A 15680-nucleotide genomic window follows, 5' to 3' on the forward strand; every position below is an offset into this window, starting at 1 on the left:
AGAGGACACAAGACAATATCAAAATTATGAAATTGTACAGAAAATGCAAAATTTGGTGCATAAAAATTGTTAAGAACTCAGGAAAATAATCATTTTGTTCTAAAAATGTTGTCTGCTGGTCAGAAAACTTTTAAAAACAACACGAAAAAGAAGTGCAATGAAATCCAGATCGTGATCCTGCCATAGGAAAATAATGAGACAATATTTTTACCCACGTTGCCCGACCCTAATGAAAAACATTTTCCTCCCGAAGAAGATAAAGTTTGCTAATGTTTACATGGCTTGTGGAGAACTGAGGACTTCCTAGTTACTATTTTATTGAGATTTTTTTTTAAATAATTGTTATAAAATAGATATTTCATATATAACTTTTATGATTCCTAAGTCACAGTAGAAGCCACTGGCCCTCTTATCAACATCACTTCATAAAAATAAAAATGAAAAATAAAAATGTAAAATACAATAAACAAAAATCTATGTCATGTAAAACAATTGTATTTATATTTAGGGCTTTCCAATGTACATTATAATAAAAGTTTAACATGAATTTTAATGAAAAACAAGTGAGTTATCTGCATGGAACCATGATCTGTGAGAATTGAAGAACACCAATGGACCAAATCTTGATTAAAATAGTTAGTAATGGAGTTAAAAATTTGATTAAAAAAATGTGTGTTGGGATTTTTTGGTGTTCTGACACTTTTCGATAATTGAATTGGTTGGTCAAATTGACCCGGGACCATTATTGTTGTTTCAGAGAAACAAACATCACAGGAGGGTTAATGTGCAAAACATACAAAAATATCCTAAAACTAATCTAACAATAAAAATGGTAAAATTAATAGACATGATAAAATGATAAAAGTGCTAAAGGTTCCATTTAAAACACATATCAGAAAACAGTCAACCAATAAAGACTAATAAAAACTATAAAATCACATGAATAAATAAGAAAATCTGGGCTCAAGTCTTAAAATTGGAGGCTGACTGTGGGATAAAAGAAATGCTATTGCTTGTTCAGCTCAGTAATAGCAGCAGGAACAGAGCTTTTCTTGTACCGCTGCATCCTGCACCTAGGGACTAAAAACCGTCGTCCAGAGTGAAGAAGCTGGAAATCACTGTGCAGAGGGTGTGAGGCATTGTTTAATGTAGAGGTGGCTATCCGCTGTAGTGTACAAAGATTCTTGGTATGCCTGTGGCTCACCAGTCAACCGGCTTGACCATTTAACAATTTGGTTTATTTAATTACTTTCCTTTAGAGAGATTTTGCCAAAGAAAAGGACACAACAGATTCAATAAAAGCATGGTAGAACATGGTCATAATTGTTCGATCAATGTGAAAGATTTCACCAACGTGAAATATATTGGAAGGTTTGAAAAAAATAAATATTACTGAAGTAGTAAATGAATATAAAAGATGTGCCATAGGCTATCAATACATGAAATTCATTTAAAAAAAATATCAAAAGAAAGCTGGAAATATAAAATGTGAACATATGCATGCAATATATCATGAGGACTGCAATACCAAGAAACTTGATAGCTGAACCTGGCCTTCAAGATCATTTAGTGAAGAAAGAATTCTGCTCATATTCTATAAATAGCTGGTTGATACTGGGGCCTGGAGTTAAGAGCAAGAGTTTCATATGAAGCCATTTCATGGGTTTGTGTAGGGTAGAACATGCAAAACTGATTATGTTTCACAGACTAAATGTGCTCATTTTGTTCTGTAGCCAGAACTGTAAATAATTAGAAAAGCCTGTGGCAGTAATGCGCATTTTGGTATATATTAAAGCAATTATATTGCAAATGCATGTGTTTAAATGTCATTTAGATCCCCCAAATAACTGATTAACAAACTCCTGGTTTCTCATACTAAAACTAAGGTTAGACATAGCTGTGACCCTTACAGCTTTACTCAGATAAGTCCCAACCTGAAATGCATGAAGCCCCTGATCATGATGGCACTGAAATCCACACAGAATCATGAACCAAACAGGTATATCTCAGTATTTATATTTCATTTCAATGAAAGGTTCCATAAGTCATGGTGACAGAGAACTGAAGATGAAGCTTTGGGTTTTATATCCTGAATACATACTATTCAGGGCATTTCAAAAAGTGCACACAGGGAACATGACACTAGCACAACACACTGACCATATTAAGAGACCTTACAGCTGCAGCATACAGTATGCATTTCTCTGGGTTTCATGAAGACTTCCTCTTTGAAGAACAATGGAAAAAGCCATGACAATGAGCTGCATAGTAGAAACACAATTTCCTGTCAACGTTATTTCCTGAGTTACAATAGTATCAAAATGTCTAAAAAAGGGAAGTATGATGTTTATGACTCAACATGCAGAATATGTGAAACACAAACAGATGGAGTCATAAAAAGTACTTAATCTGCATAAATCAATGTTGAAGTTTTTTTAATGTTATCTTACAAATTATTGCGAGAGTGTTTACTGTTTGTTTAGTATTTGGATGAGTTTATCACTGCTCAACCTGCAAGATTTGTCTGACTTGCAACACATGTATGATCCCTGAAAAAGACTCAAGAGTTCCTTTACCATCCAGGAGGGGGAAGTAATTTGCAAGGACTGAATAAAGTGGCTGCATGATAGAAGCAACTCCTGTCTTCTATTCCTGCGTAACTTATTTGATAAGTGGGGCTCTATCAGTGCTGTTTGGAGAACATCAAAAATGAATATTAAGCAATCAATCATATTTTCACAAGTCTCAAATAGCTTTTTTAATCCACTCTCGGCTTTGTACAGCCACAATGACGCAATAAGTCTCCAACTGTATTTGCATACATGTAACGCATACACACACAACCACACACACAAGCACACTCTCTCACACACACAGAGAGAACACACAAAAGCATACATTATTAGCACAGGCAAACAATGACATAAGGCAAAAATAAGGGTGGATGGTTGTCTATGAATTAACTGCATAAAGTTGAACTCTTGAAATGGACCTTCTCACCTTCCATTTCATGCAATGGTTGATATGCATAGAAAAATTACTAAGAAAAAAGTAAAGCTTTCATCAGACATCCAAAATCAACCTCATATGCTAATTCAGAGATATATTGTACATTTTTTGCAAAATGAATAAAATAAACGAGTATCTAGTGTTTGAAAATTACAATACAAAAACCTGCCTTGTTATTTTTTTTTTAACATTTCACATCAAACTTTTACAATGTAACAGAGGCAAAAGTACCAGTTTAGGGTCCTGGATGCCTCCATGATTTAACTTCTTAAATTATTTAATTATAATAATCAAGAGACCATTAAAACATAACCCAGTCATTTAAAGAGTCCATTAAGGTCATGCATAGAAGTTCACATATAAGTGTAGGTTACACTGTGGTTTCACTTTTCCACAAACCACTCTTCATCCCAACAGAGCTCTGTGATTGGTCAGTGCCACTCATGTCCTGCTCCAGCTCCAGTACTGACTTTTTCAAGGTGCCGTTTGGAGCAGCAGCCCCCGGCACAGTGGTGGTGACACTGTTCAAAGGGTAGGAGCAGCGCTTAGTTTCTCGCTCTGCCGCAGCAGCAAGTTTCAAATTGTCTTTGCTGGCGCATCGTCTCTGAGCACCATGCATGGCCGCTCTGCTGGCCATAGAGGGCAGCAGGGGAAAGGGTTTGCGGCTCCCGCTGCTGCCCCCGTCACTGCCCTCCGAGGGGCTTGTTGCCACTGATTCCCCAACGCGCTTCCCATTGGTTAGCAGACTGGTCTGGGTCTCTGAAAGGCTGTGGTGTATGCTTCCATTTTCACTTGTGGCCTGTTTGTAAGCCACATGTGAAGAACTGAGGTGATCTAATCCAGAGGGTCCTAAAGCTCCCAGGCTGCCCCCTCCTCCTGCAGTCCTTAGAGCTTTAAGGCGGTAGTGACCCCTGCCCTCACCTCGATGGTGATACTGGCCACTCCCTTGTTTAGTCCTGCTCCCCACTTTTCTCCTCTGGGGGTGCACAGGAGCTGCAGAGTTAATGATAGGCAGGACATTGTTTGTGGGCTTGGTGATGTTATCAGTACTGGTGCTGGTGTTGTTGCCTGCAGGGGGCCGTGCTGTGTTGTTTGAATTGTCTTGTGCCACCTGCAGAAGGTTGGTGAGCTTGCAGGGCCCCGGGCCAACACTACTGATTCCACTCGGTGTGGAAGATGACCGAGCTGACGAGGAGTTATGAGATTCAGCAGGTGGATGACAGTTAATAAAAAGCTGTGATCCTTGCTCAGAGGTCTGCACTCCACTCCCAGTGGTGCAGGTGTGTGTGTAGGTAGAAATCGGTTGGGAGCGACGATAACGTGGACAACATGCAAGCCATGACGCCTGCACATCCAGACGTCTGAAGCAGTGATGCACCACCAGAAACACCCCCAAAACTGTAGCAGCTATCCCATAGAGACAGCTAAACAACAAGCTGGTGCGCCCCGTCAGCCACATTGCCATGGCTCCACAACACCACAGAGCCACAAACAGGAAGTGAGTTGCCACCAGCACCAAGAACTGTGTCTTAAGAGAGTACTGGTCCTCTGGGGTTACAACAGGAGTAATAGGCCCCACCGCTGAGTCTGTGGAGAGGAGGCTGGTGCTTCCTGCTAGTGCAGGCTGGCTCTCAGTCACAGGGGTGGACAGGGTGGTTCCTGTGCATTCTTTGGCTACCCGGTGCCTCAGGCGGATCCCTGTGCACAGGAAATAGATCCAGGTCACCAACACCACCAGGCCAGCAGGGACAAAGAAAGACCCTAGACTGGGGCGCCACAACAGCCAGCAGCTGCAAGAGGCAGAAAAAAAAATCTGAGTCAGAGCAAAACAAGGAGATGTCTGTGAATTCAACTTATCACACCGAGGTATTCACTCTACCAAACAAAACAAGACAAAGTCAAGAGTTCAGATGGTTCAAGTTAAAAAAGAAGTACTCACTAAGGGCTGTTGTCTCCGTAGTTGTTAACATTGACAGCTGCAGTGATCCCACAAATGATAAGGGGAACTCCACCCGCTATCAAATAAAACCTTGAAAAACAGAGTAAAGCATGTTAAACACAATTTCCCAGCTGTAGATTTTTAAAGTAAATACATTCTTCTTTGGGCTACAGGATGCCGTTTGACCCTTTGGCTCCTGTGATGTTTTTAGAGAGTTCTTGTGGGTGTCCTTTTCCTCTTTGTGTTTGTATGTCTCTCAGTCTGTCGATAATCTGTGTGATCCTTCAGTCGCTTAGCACCCAGAGTGTTACAAGGGTCAGTACGGGTTCCAGAAGTCTGTGATTTATCGCCGCTTGATCCCATGTGGCCGAGTAGGCAACAAAGGGATGGTGGGAGGGCCAGTGAGGTCAGCAACACAGTGTAGGACTACAGCTCCAGAATCACAGGGGCAGGGGGTGGAGAAATATAGGGGAAGATTTGGAAAGACAGTGCACCCCTTGAACCACCCTGCTCAGATTTATGATGACCCCCTCTGCCTCTGTTATATTGGTTTCATACATTCCTCCCCCCTCCTTTCTTGGTCCATATTGGCTTGCAGCATTTTTGTGCCTTACAGCAATACTCTGTTATGTCCCTCCAAGTTTTCCTTTAAAAGAGAGGGACTTTGGTGGTGGGGCACAATGGCCCACTTTGACGCTTCACAGTCTGGGTGGTCATGCACAAGAACACCCACATCTGTCTTTCACATATGTCATATTGACAGAAAACAACTATCTCACAGTGCAGAAGTGGGTGAAGGTGTGTTGCGCTCACTGACCTGAGCATAGGTCGCTGAGTAGGAGGAGCAGGAGGCTCTCCTTCAGTTGGCCGCGGTGTTCTCCACACAGTCTCTTTGTAGAGGACCCTGGCGCTGACTCCGATCCACAGCAGGGTCGAGAGAGAGGAGTAGTGCAGGGCGATGCCCACCTGTCACAAGGTACAGTTTGGTGAGACAACAGGTTTACGTTCCACTTGTCAAAATGAGGACATGGTGATGGATGAGAACTTACTGCTTGGCAAACCACTGGGTAGCTGGTTAAGCTTATGCCTCCTGCATAGATGGCTGTTGTCATGGCAATGTGAAAGCAGGTATTCAGTAAAGTGTGCCAGCTCTTTCTTGATATATGAATGGTGCTGCAGAGGGAACAGAGCGGCATAATGAGGAGACGAAACAGATATGAAAAGGTGCTGCAAAAGTCTCTTTGTGTACATTCAAAACAGTACCTGTGATGCAGTATGTGAGTGATGATGATGGTGAAGAGGCAGAGGAGGAGCAGTGCAGTGCTAGCATACACCACCGGGTGGAGCACCCTTACAGAGATGGGTAAGGAATTGGGGAAGTCAGGAACCTCCTAGAAAGAGAAGATAACACAAATGAAAGCCTCAGTCAACCTTTGTGATCCATCATGAGTCATTTAAGTCCTTCCTTTGATGAGTTAAATGCTGAAAGTTGTCCAACCTGCAGCACAGCGTAGTTGCTGAGCAGAGAGCAGCGCATGGTAGAGGTGCTACTGTCACTGTGGACCAGCTGACAGCCCTCCTGGTTCCAGCTTCCCTGTTTCTCCAGTGCTTTCAGGCTCCACTGGACTGCCACAGCGTCAGAACCAGGGGACAAGTGGCGCAAGGACACCCAGATGGGCTCGGAGTGGTTCCACATACTGCAGCCATCTGTCATGTAGAGTGAGGGGAAATTACAATTAAAGATGATGACTAAAATGTTTGTTTGTGATTTAAACCGAAACATACGTCATGGAAACTGTTGTCTAATGAGTCACTTTTTTATATTCTAAGTTTTTGCCATGATCTTTAACACTGCATGATAGGTTTTTGCAACTCACACTGCTCCTAAATATAGGTAAACAGGACTTGTAGCTTAGACAAAACACATAATGCACGTTGTTTTTTTCAGAGCATCGCTATTGGCAGGGAAATTGGCTTCCTTGTTGACCTCATGCCTTTTTAGTTAATGGTACTGAGTCATTTCTTTACACATTTATCAACAATGAAAATTATGAGAAAAAGGCTCATGTGTGTTAATTGTCCTTCTGGGTGTATTTTAGGATTTCCTTTAAATGTGACAGACCAAGATTTCACAATTAAGTCCCAGATTGTTCCTCACCGAGGCCAACAAAGATGACAGGAGTGTTGACGCTACGTCTGCGTGAGTGCTCGCCATTGTTGCTCGAGTTCCCAGACAGAGGGAAGAACCTGCCCGTTCTGAAGGCTACAAACTGCAGCTTACAGTCCGCAGGAGCATCAGGAGGAAACAGAGTCACCGGGAGAGTCACGGAGGCCAGGGCTACTGAGTTCTGGAGAAGAAATAAGACTGTATGTTCTTGTGACTGCAGATACAACAGGTATACTGATGACACAGTGATAATAGCAGCCACAAGAAGGGGTGCAGCATGGCTCACCTTTAGGGGGAAATTGTTGAGGGAGGTGTTATGGGAGCCGGTGCTGCAGCGGAATCGAAGCTGCTGCTCATGAGTGGAGTCTCCCATGTCTGCTCCCAGGCTGCTTGTTGAGATGTCCCGACGCTGATACGCAGTGCAAGTTATGCCAGTGAAGTGGGCGGGTCGGATGAAGTGGGCCTCCATCACGATGTTCCTCGACACCTGTATGATTACAAAAAAAAGGTGACATTTTATCGATTAGTTCATTCACAGAAAAGAAAATTAGCTTTAAAACACAAGTCAAAAAATGCTCCATTACACCTAACAAAGACATATCAGGACAGTAGTTTCTACCATTGAGAAGTCCTGAGCATGACTGTGTAGCTGAGGCCAGGCCAGGGTCTCTAGAGAGTAAACTATCGAGCTGCATGCCCTCTTCTCTCTCTGTGCCAGCGCTAGGAGCTGATCATCCACCTGCATCAGGTTACTACCCATCTCCACCAACACCTCTGACAACTGGGACAAGAACACACCAAAATAATGGTCAAGTCATTATAAAACACTGCACACACGTTACCAGTATGGAGACATTTTAACATGCACTTCAATCTAACTCACCTCTCTTAACTGTTTGACATATTCCATAAACTTCTCCATCATTTGGGCCACATACAACACATCCACAGAGTCAGTGAAGCCTGCAGCCTCCAGGGTGTATGTGCGAACCTGATGAGCTAGAGTCACAGCATTGGACACGTTGATTGGCCTCTGAAAGCAAGAGCAAAAAGCAATGAAGGAAAAGACATGATCCTAATAAAACTGTTCAAACATCTAAACTGATTAAGAATTGAGGTATTGTTGGGACAGCAGTTCTGACCAGGATGAAGGTGTGCAGGACTCGAGTGATGCCGTTAGTGTAGTGACAGTCCGTATAGTTAGCATCCCTCCACTTTCCATTTTCATCACAGAATCTGGAAGCCTTTTTCTGCTCAAGACCTCCCTCCATAGATAGAGAAGAGTATCGCATCTGCAAGCAGTACTGATGAGAGGTAATGCCTGCCAGAGTCCTTGGCCACCTGGGGATTAAAAAACTGAATGAATAGAGGCCTATTTGAATCTTCAGGTGTGTTATCATAATCACTTTAACTCTTACTAACCTGAACTCTCCACGGTTGTTGACAACTTTATCCTCTGGACAGAAGGAGGCGCTGTTTTCCAGCACCAGTATTTCAACACTGCGAGAGGTGTTGCCCCGCCCGGTGGAAACAACACACTCCCACTCTCCTCTGGCCTCCGCACGTACGTTGAATAGAATAAGCTCACTGGATATAGAGAGCAGAGACAGTTCAATACCTACTCCAGTGAGTCTGCAGCAGTTAAATATTCTTCTTTATGCTTATAAATTCACTGCACAGAAAAAAAAGTGTCTTTCTGTACCTGGTGATAAAGGTGCAGTCATGCAACACATTGCTCTCCAGCTGGACACCCATCTCAGGGTCAGAGGTCACCTGCTGACCATTGTGGCGCCAGTGTAAGGTGGTGATCTTGTCCACCATGGCTGCAGTGCAGTGGAAAGGCAGGCGGTCACCTTTAAAGACCACCTGACGCTGGGATGGAAGCAGTGACAAGGTATGCAGCTCCAGAGGACCATCTGAGCAACATGATGGAAAGAGCACAGATGAGAAAAGTCACAATAATTTATTTCTTCTTCTCACTCATTACTCAACCTCAGCTGAATATTTCCACAGAAGCTATTATGAGTCTGCAGCTCTAGAGCAGATTAAATGCAGGCAGAAGCAAATTGGTAAATGCAACCCACAGGATTACTTGTCAACACAACTCCGTGATACTTTTAGAAATATGCCCCTGCTGAGCTTCTTCTCTGGATCTGTTTCAGCACTTCTGGTTTACTGATTCGAAGAAATATTGGGATGATTCTTAGCACGATGATGAGTGCGCTCTCTTTTTCATCAACAAGTCAACAGTCGCTGAAACAAAGCGGTGAACCGCCTCATTCATGTGCCCCATTCTAGCCCAGCTCTCACCACAAGTCAGCTGACTGTCCCTCAGTCCTCGCAGGGGTTTTCCCCGCAGGCTTCTTGGGTAGGCACACAGAGTTTCATCTCCCAACCGGGCGGAAGTGCTGCGGAAGAATCCAGGAAGCCAACGCAGTGCGCAGTCACACGATAGGTATTCAGAGTTGAAGTTCCTGGAGAGCAGAGGGATGGTCTTTTATTATGTGAGAAAAGACTTCAGTTATATCTCTACTTGCTAAGATACAGTGTTACCTCCAGGAATAACATATCATACCTGTACATAAAAACACTACCCTTACACTGTTAATTCATTATTTTCGCCCTAAAATAACAATAACGTCTTTTGCAAGAACAAGCAGTTCTCTTAACAAAAAGAACGAGCAAACCTTTGTTTTGATTTGAATTGTTTTTAGACAGTCCACTCTTTTGATTTATGACAGCCTGCATTCAAATATGTGTTTCATCTCCAAGTACCACATAGATGAATGTATCCTAATTCAAACAAATACACGTCAAATAAATTCCCAGTGCTTATTTAGCTTTCTCAACTGTCTTTGTAAAACACAGTTAGCAACCCAAGGTCAAATAAATATGAACAGAAAATAAATGTTATCTTTGTCTTGGATATTGATTGTTTTATTCAGATATGGAATGGTATGCTGCGCGAGTGAACTCTTTTGGAGTGCAGACAGCGTCTCAGTGTCTCATACTCACACTTGCTTGAGGGACGGCAGCTCCTGAAACACTCCAGGATCCAGGGTGGATATGATGTTGCCAGAGAGGTTCCTAGCAGCAACACAAGTACAAAAAAAACACGTTAACTTAATAGCTTTCCCAGTTATTGTGAAATGTACAAAACTTAGGAAACACATTTATCTTTTTCTTACAGTTTCGTGAGGTTGGTCAACCCCTGGAACATGACAGCAGTCAGGCAGCCAATGCGGTTGTTGGAGAGGTCGCTAGAAGTGAAAAAACAAAGGAATGTGTTTCATATTTCTGCAACAAGAGAACTCAACTCAGTCACAAATTGTGATATCATTACTCTTTCAGTGCCCATGTTGTTTTTGGGATACCTGGTCCAACAGTACACACCCAACATCAAGGAGCTGTAGTTTATTATAAAATGGTGATAAAGGTATTTCTGTGCCTTCTTTGTTTTCCACAGATAGAAAGATTAGATAGTTAAACATCTAAATAAGCATGACCAAAGTCTCCAACACTTTCCCTTATCTCTCCTCAATGGGACGCCAGTGAAGGTTTATCAGCAAAGGGGTAAACACAGGGCCCCTGTTCTGCCGTCCACCTCTGAGTGTGATGTATAGCCACAGCCAGAGAGGGATCTGCTCTGTTGCACCTCTGACATTACCCAGCAGAGAGCCGTCCAGAGCATGTGTTTATCTCCCCCTGTTTGTTTTGAGAAGCCCCAGACCTCGCAGGGAAAACACAAGAAGGGGGAGGAGGGATGGGGAGTCACGCGGGGCAGCACAGACGACTAAGTCTGACCCACGGCACAACCAGACGTCAGAGTCCAAAAACACAATGAGCGTGCATCAAGTGGCTGCAAACAGCCGTCCTGTCACATCCAGTGTTGGTCAGGAGCCTCAGCGTGGCCCTGAGGTTTCAACAGTGGTGGAGCGAGGCACAAGAGATGACACTGCAAGGCTCCCGCAAAGATCGGCGTAAACACTGTACTCGTAAAGGAGGCCTTTATTGTCCCAGAAACACCAGGAGCTCAATATAACATCTAACATGTGCAGCCAAAACAGAATCCTCTCAAGATAAATATGAGAGGATGTGCGTGCCTGTCTCCTCACATAGCTGCTAGGACAAGTTTCACACAGTTTTGGCAAACAATGCTGCTCACATATCTAAAAAAAAACTACCCTGCCTCTATCATTTTACAAAATTCAAATTCACAATTTCCAAGCCTGGCTTTATAAATGTCTATTAATATGTTTTCTGTTCTTAACACCAAAGGAATGTGGATCATGTTAATGTCTACTTACAGTTTCCGAAGCTCGGACAGGCCCTGGAAGGCTCCAGGCATGATGGTGCTGATTAAGTTGTGCTTGAGGTCCCTGTGGAGACAGAAAATATTAGGTTAATGAGAAAATTATGTCTTAGGTGAATAGTCTTACATTTTCAGACACAGGCTTATTTGCTTCCTCCAGCAGAGTAAGAAGAGAATATCATTACCACCCTCATGTTTTTTTATTATTGTAGCTGTAGCCAACAACTTAGCATAATGCAAGGACTGAAAAATGAGGGAAACTACTAGCCTGCACTGCAAAAAGCCAGCCTAAAAAGTAAAAATATCTAACCTCAATGAACCCAGATACCTTAAAATTTGTGTATTTTTACTGATAACAAGTGCATTTTTTTTGATAGAATTAAAAAATTAGGAGACTTCTTTTCTCAATATGTTGAAAAATATTCTTAAATTAAGTAATGAGGATCTTGACGTAATGAGATGCACTAGGCATTACCTTTCTTGAAACCAGCAAAGTTATACAAATAACTAATTTACTTTTCTTGATGGAAAGACAAAAGTTTAGAATATGTTTCTCATTATTTAGGATCATTGTCTACCTTGTAATTTGGAAGAACTTATCTGAATATAATTATAATAATAATAATAATAATACATTTTATTTAAAGGCGCCTTTCTCGGCACTCAAGGACACCGCACAGATAGAAATATATATATACACGAATTCACATTAAAGGAAACAAAATCAGAGTCAGAAATGAAAACAATATAAACTAACAAGGGGTAAGAAAAAAAATAGAAACAATAACAAAATGACAGTGCAATTGGAGTCGGACGGAGTAAGCGGTTTTGAACAGATATGTTTTAAGTTGTGATTTGAAATGGGGGAAAGAATCTGTGTTTCTGAGTTGAGGTGGCAATTATTTCTGTTTGAAACTGTTGAAATGTTTAAATATTAAGTGTCAGTTTACAGTACTGTGCCAACTGTACTAATATATAGAAGTACACATTTTCTATTGTTACATTCAAAATAAAACAGTGGATTACATTTGGCTGTCATTTGTTGTAACTGTGTGACGAGATACAATTGTGTCAAAGTGATAATTTCTTATTTCTTGCTTGAAATAAGAAATTATCACTTTGAAAAAGCAGTTTTAGGGGCACTGTTGTACTAGCGGTCTAGGCGCGTGCCCTATGTACAGGCGCTGTGGCCCTCATCGCAGAGGACGCAGGCTCGATTCCAGCCTGGACCATTTGCTGCATGTCCTTCCCCACCCTCTGCTCCCCACATTCCTGTCTCTCTTCAGCTGTCCTATCCATTAAAGGCCTAAATGCCCCAAAACATAACTTTAAAAAACTTGTGAGCTTTGTAATAGTTGATATTCTAGTTACAAGCATGTATTACTCAATATAGGTCATACAATCTCAGTCACAAGCTGTAATATCTTACTGAGATAATTTAGGACCCAAACACTCAAAACAAGTGAAACACTCTAACATTTAAAACTGCTTAATGGGAAAAACTATCTTATCAGGCTAAAAATAAGCAAATTTCACCCTTACCTGAGATATTCAATCTTACTTAGATTTCAGTTTTTGCAGTGTGGCTTGGTGAACGCTAACATAATTAGCTAACTAGTATTAGCCTACTGATTAGCACATTACATTTTGTTAGTTTGTCTGTAAGAAAACTGAAGAAGAAAGACAGCTGAAGTAGAGCTGTGGGCTTTTCTGGGCAATAAGCAGAAATCATGTAACTAGCAAAGAGTGCAGTAGGTTGCTGCTTAGAGCTAAGAGTTAGCCAGGCGAATACCAGCTGTAAAACAAAATATTAACATCTCCTTTGAAGCTATCATATGTGTAAAGGATAAAAAAAGGAACATTAAGTGTATTGATCCCAGAGATGAGCATGGCTAGCTGTTCCCCCGGTTCTATTTTTCCCGCTGATCTAGGCTGACCAGCTGCTAGCTGTAGCTTCATGCACAGACATGAGAGTGGTGTCAATATTTTGCTTGATGTGAACTGTTTCCTCAGCACTGAGGGCTTCTTTCTCTAAAAAGAAAGGAAGTGGAGACTTTTTTTAAGCCTGATTTCTTTAAGCCTGGCTCCTCCAGTGGGACACAGCAGGGTATTTCTGAAGACAGATAGGAAATCTTATCCCATCAGCCACCTGGGTTTGAGGCTAGCAAGATGTAAATCCTGAACCAAAGAAAATATTATTGGAGTCTAAAACTGCTAGAAAAAGGTTTGTCATTATGCTGCTTTTTTTATATAATTCATTAATCATAAATATTAATTTATACAGCTCCTTTGAAGATTGAACTCTAATCCAGCTCTTTTTTCGCCTTCTTCCCTCTCAACACACACAAACACATCCATTTGTCAAACTCTTCAGTCAGATGCTCCTCTCCATCTGCATTACGTTTTGAATTCAAGTTTTTTTAATAGCCAAATGGGGAAAAAAAGCAGGATTTTAACAGGTCAAGAGATGTTTATCAGTGGGACATGGCTGATGTGGGTAAGAATGGTATAATGTTCATACAGCATAAAAAAGCCCTCACCCATCAGACCATCCGCAGAGTAGGATTTCCTTACAGGAGCTCAAAAGCAACATCTCCATGGCTTAATTTTTTGTCTGTTTCACTTCAACCCAAGATGTCACTGTGGTAGGCAAACCTCAGGGAATTTTTCTGGTCCTTTTTCCGCAAAGATTATCTGTCATCGCTGCTCTCGACTGCGCTGCCTCACACCATGTTCAACCTCAGGCATCTCCTAACAATTCTGCTGTTCGCTTTCCAAGAGATGAGCTATTTTCATCAAACTAGGGCACGAAAAACGTTTCAGAAAACAGCTTCCTGAAAAAAAAAACTACACTATGCGGTATGGCAGAGATAGAGTCAGAGATCAGAGGTTTTGCTGTTGGTCCAAGCTCTTGCTAAGCCATCTCTCATATCTGGATTATAGACAGGAGACAGGTTATAATGATGGAGCAGAAGTCTCTGGCCCAAGACCAAAAGGCTGAGGTCTGTTGTGTTTGTCTCAAAGCAGACAGTCTTGGACTGCTCAGTGGAGATCTTTGATTGTGTGCCAGCTTGTTAGCCGAAACACTTTGCAACAACTTCACAGCTTCTAAAATGGTGGAGATTTTTCCACCTCTATGAATCTGACTGAGATGTAGTTAAAAAAAACAGTGCTTTGTTGCATAAACATAAAATTCATCTTGCAGAAAACATAATGGGCCTCTCATAATGTATCTACTAATATTTATGTCTCTAGTGTCACTCTCTGAATGTAGCTACATGTGTTTCTGTGTGTCAGTAGCTGCATAGGACTTGTTGAACAGGGCGAGGGGGGAGAACAATACTGCTGTTTCTAGTCTGTGTCACAGGGCTCATTAGTGCAGCGATGAAAGGAGAAGCACTGCCCACCATTTCCTCCCTCTTATGAACGTCCCTCCCTCCTGTCTGCCCTTTTCACACTCATACACATACATGAATTTGCTGTATAACACTGACCTCCTCTGAAATATGTATTTGCAGAGTGAGACGATCCTATAAGTCGGCATAAACCCCTGAAGACACCAAGTCATGATCAATGAAAGTTAAACACTGTATACAACTGGAATAGAGTCTGGCACAGGTTAAATGTTTTTAAATACTTCAACCAAGTCCAGTCGGGTAAAATGATTTGCTTGGTGACCTTCACAAATAACAATTTAAGCTGCAGCCGATTTAGACCCTGATGATTTTTGCATCACCTCTTAATAATTCCTCATGTCTGTTTTCAAATGAGCTAGGAGCTTTGATGTATTAAAGTGGTCATAATAGTACCTCCACAAGAATTTTCTTTGGAACATGTCCCACAAACTGCATGCCTCTGATCTTTCTCAGAGATGATGAAACAGAATCGCCATTGTTTCCCTCTCATGTGAGGCAAGGGTGTGTTCAACAAGTGACTTCTTCAGCCCAACAAATGTTTTATCACACCAGCGTGAAACTGATGTGACACAACAGATACCCATCAGCTAATGAGATCGGTTTATAGCGCATTATTTGCTGATGGTTGATGCTGTCCTCAACACCGATATTAGCTGATATGAAAGTGAAACCAATACATTGGTGCATTACCATCAGAAATGCATTCATAGGATATAAGCGAAAAAGTAGCCATATTAAAATAATTAAAACCTGAAATTAAAGGTAACAAGAATATTTTTAAAACATAAACATTAACTTTGCAACATTGTGCGAATCAGCTTGGGTTTTGTGGCTCTG

The 15680-nt window shown here is 41.7% G+C and overlaps 1 protein-coding gene across 1 annotated transcript in view; it reads right to left on the minus strand.

Annotated features, from left to right (window-relative positions):
* Nucleotides 1-2418: 2418 nt before the first annotated feature.
* adgra2 (adhesion G protein-coupled receptor A2) overlaps nucleotides 2419-15680 on the minus strand; it is a 43421-nt gene continuing 30159 nt past the window's right edge. The window contains exons 3-19 of the mRNA XM_034691016.1: nucleotides 11423-11494; nucleotides 10304-10375; nucleotides 10131-10202; nucleotides 9426-9589; nucleotides 8818-9031; nucleotides 8538-8702; nucleotides 8258-8456; nucleotides 7999-8148; nucleotides 7735-7896; nucleotides 7402-7602; nucleotides 7107-7296; nucleotides 6447-6655; nucleotides 6212-6339; nucleotides 5998-6121; nucleotides 5766-5914; nucleotides 4949-5038; nucleotides 2419-4799 (exon numbers count right to left, since the gene is read on the minus strand). Coding sequence (XP_034546907.1) covers nucleotides 3380-4799; nucleotides 4949-5038; nucleotides 5766-5914; nucleotides 5998-6121; nucleotides 6212-6339; nucleotides 6447-6655; nucleotides 7107-7296; nucleotides 7402-7602; nucleotides 7735-7896; nucleotides 7999-8148; nucleotides 8258-8456; nucleotides 8538-8702; nucleotides 8818-9031; nucleotides 9426-9589; nucleotides 10131-10202; nucleotides 10304-10375; nucleotides 11423-11494 — 3781 coding nt within the window. The 3' untranslated portion in view covers nucleotides 2419-3379. The remainder of the gene's footprint in view (nucleotides 4800-4948; nucleotides 5039-5765; nucleotides 5915-5997; nucleotides 6122-6211; nucleotides 6340-6446; nucleotides 6656-7106; nucleotides 7297-7401; nucleotides 7603-7734; nucleotides 7897-7998; nucleotides 8149-8257; nucleotides 8457-8537; nucleotides 8703-8817; nucleotides 9032-9425; nucleotides 9590-10130; nucleotides 10203-10303; nucleotides 10376-11422; nucleotides 11495-15680) is intronic.

Source organism: Notolabrus celidotus, chromosome 9 (genome assembly GCF_009762535.1).
Source record: "Notolabrus celidotus isolate fNotCel1 chromosome 9, fNotCel1.pri, whole genome shotgun sequence".
Taxonomy (NCBI): Eukaryota; Metazoa; Chordata; class Actinopteri; order Labriformes; family Labridae; genus Notolabrus; species Notolabrus celidotus.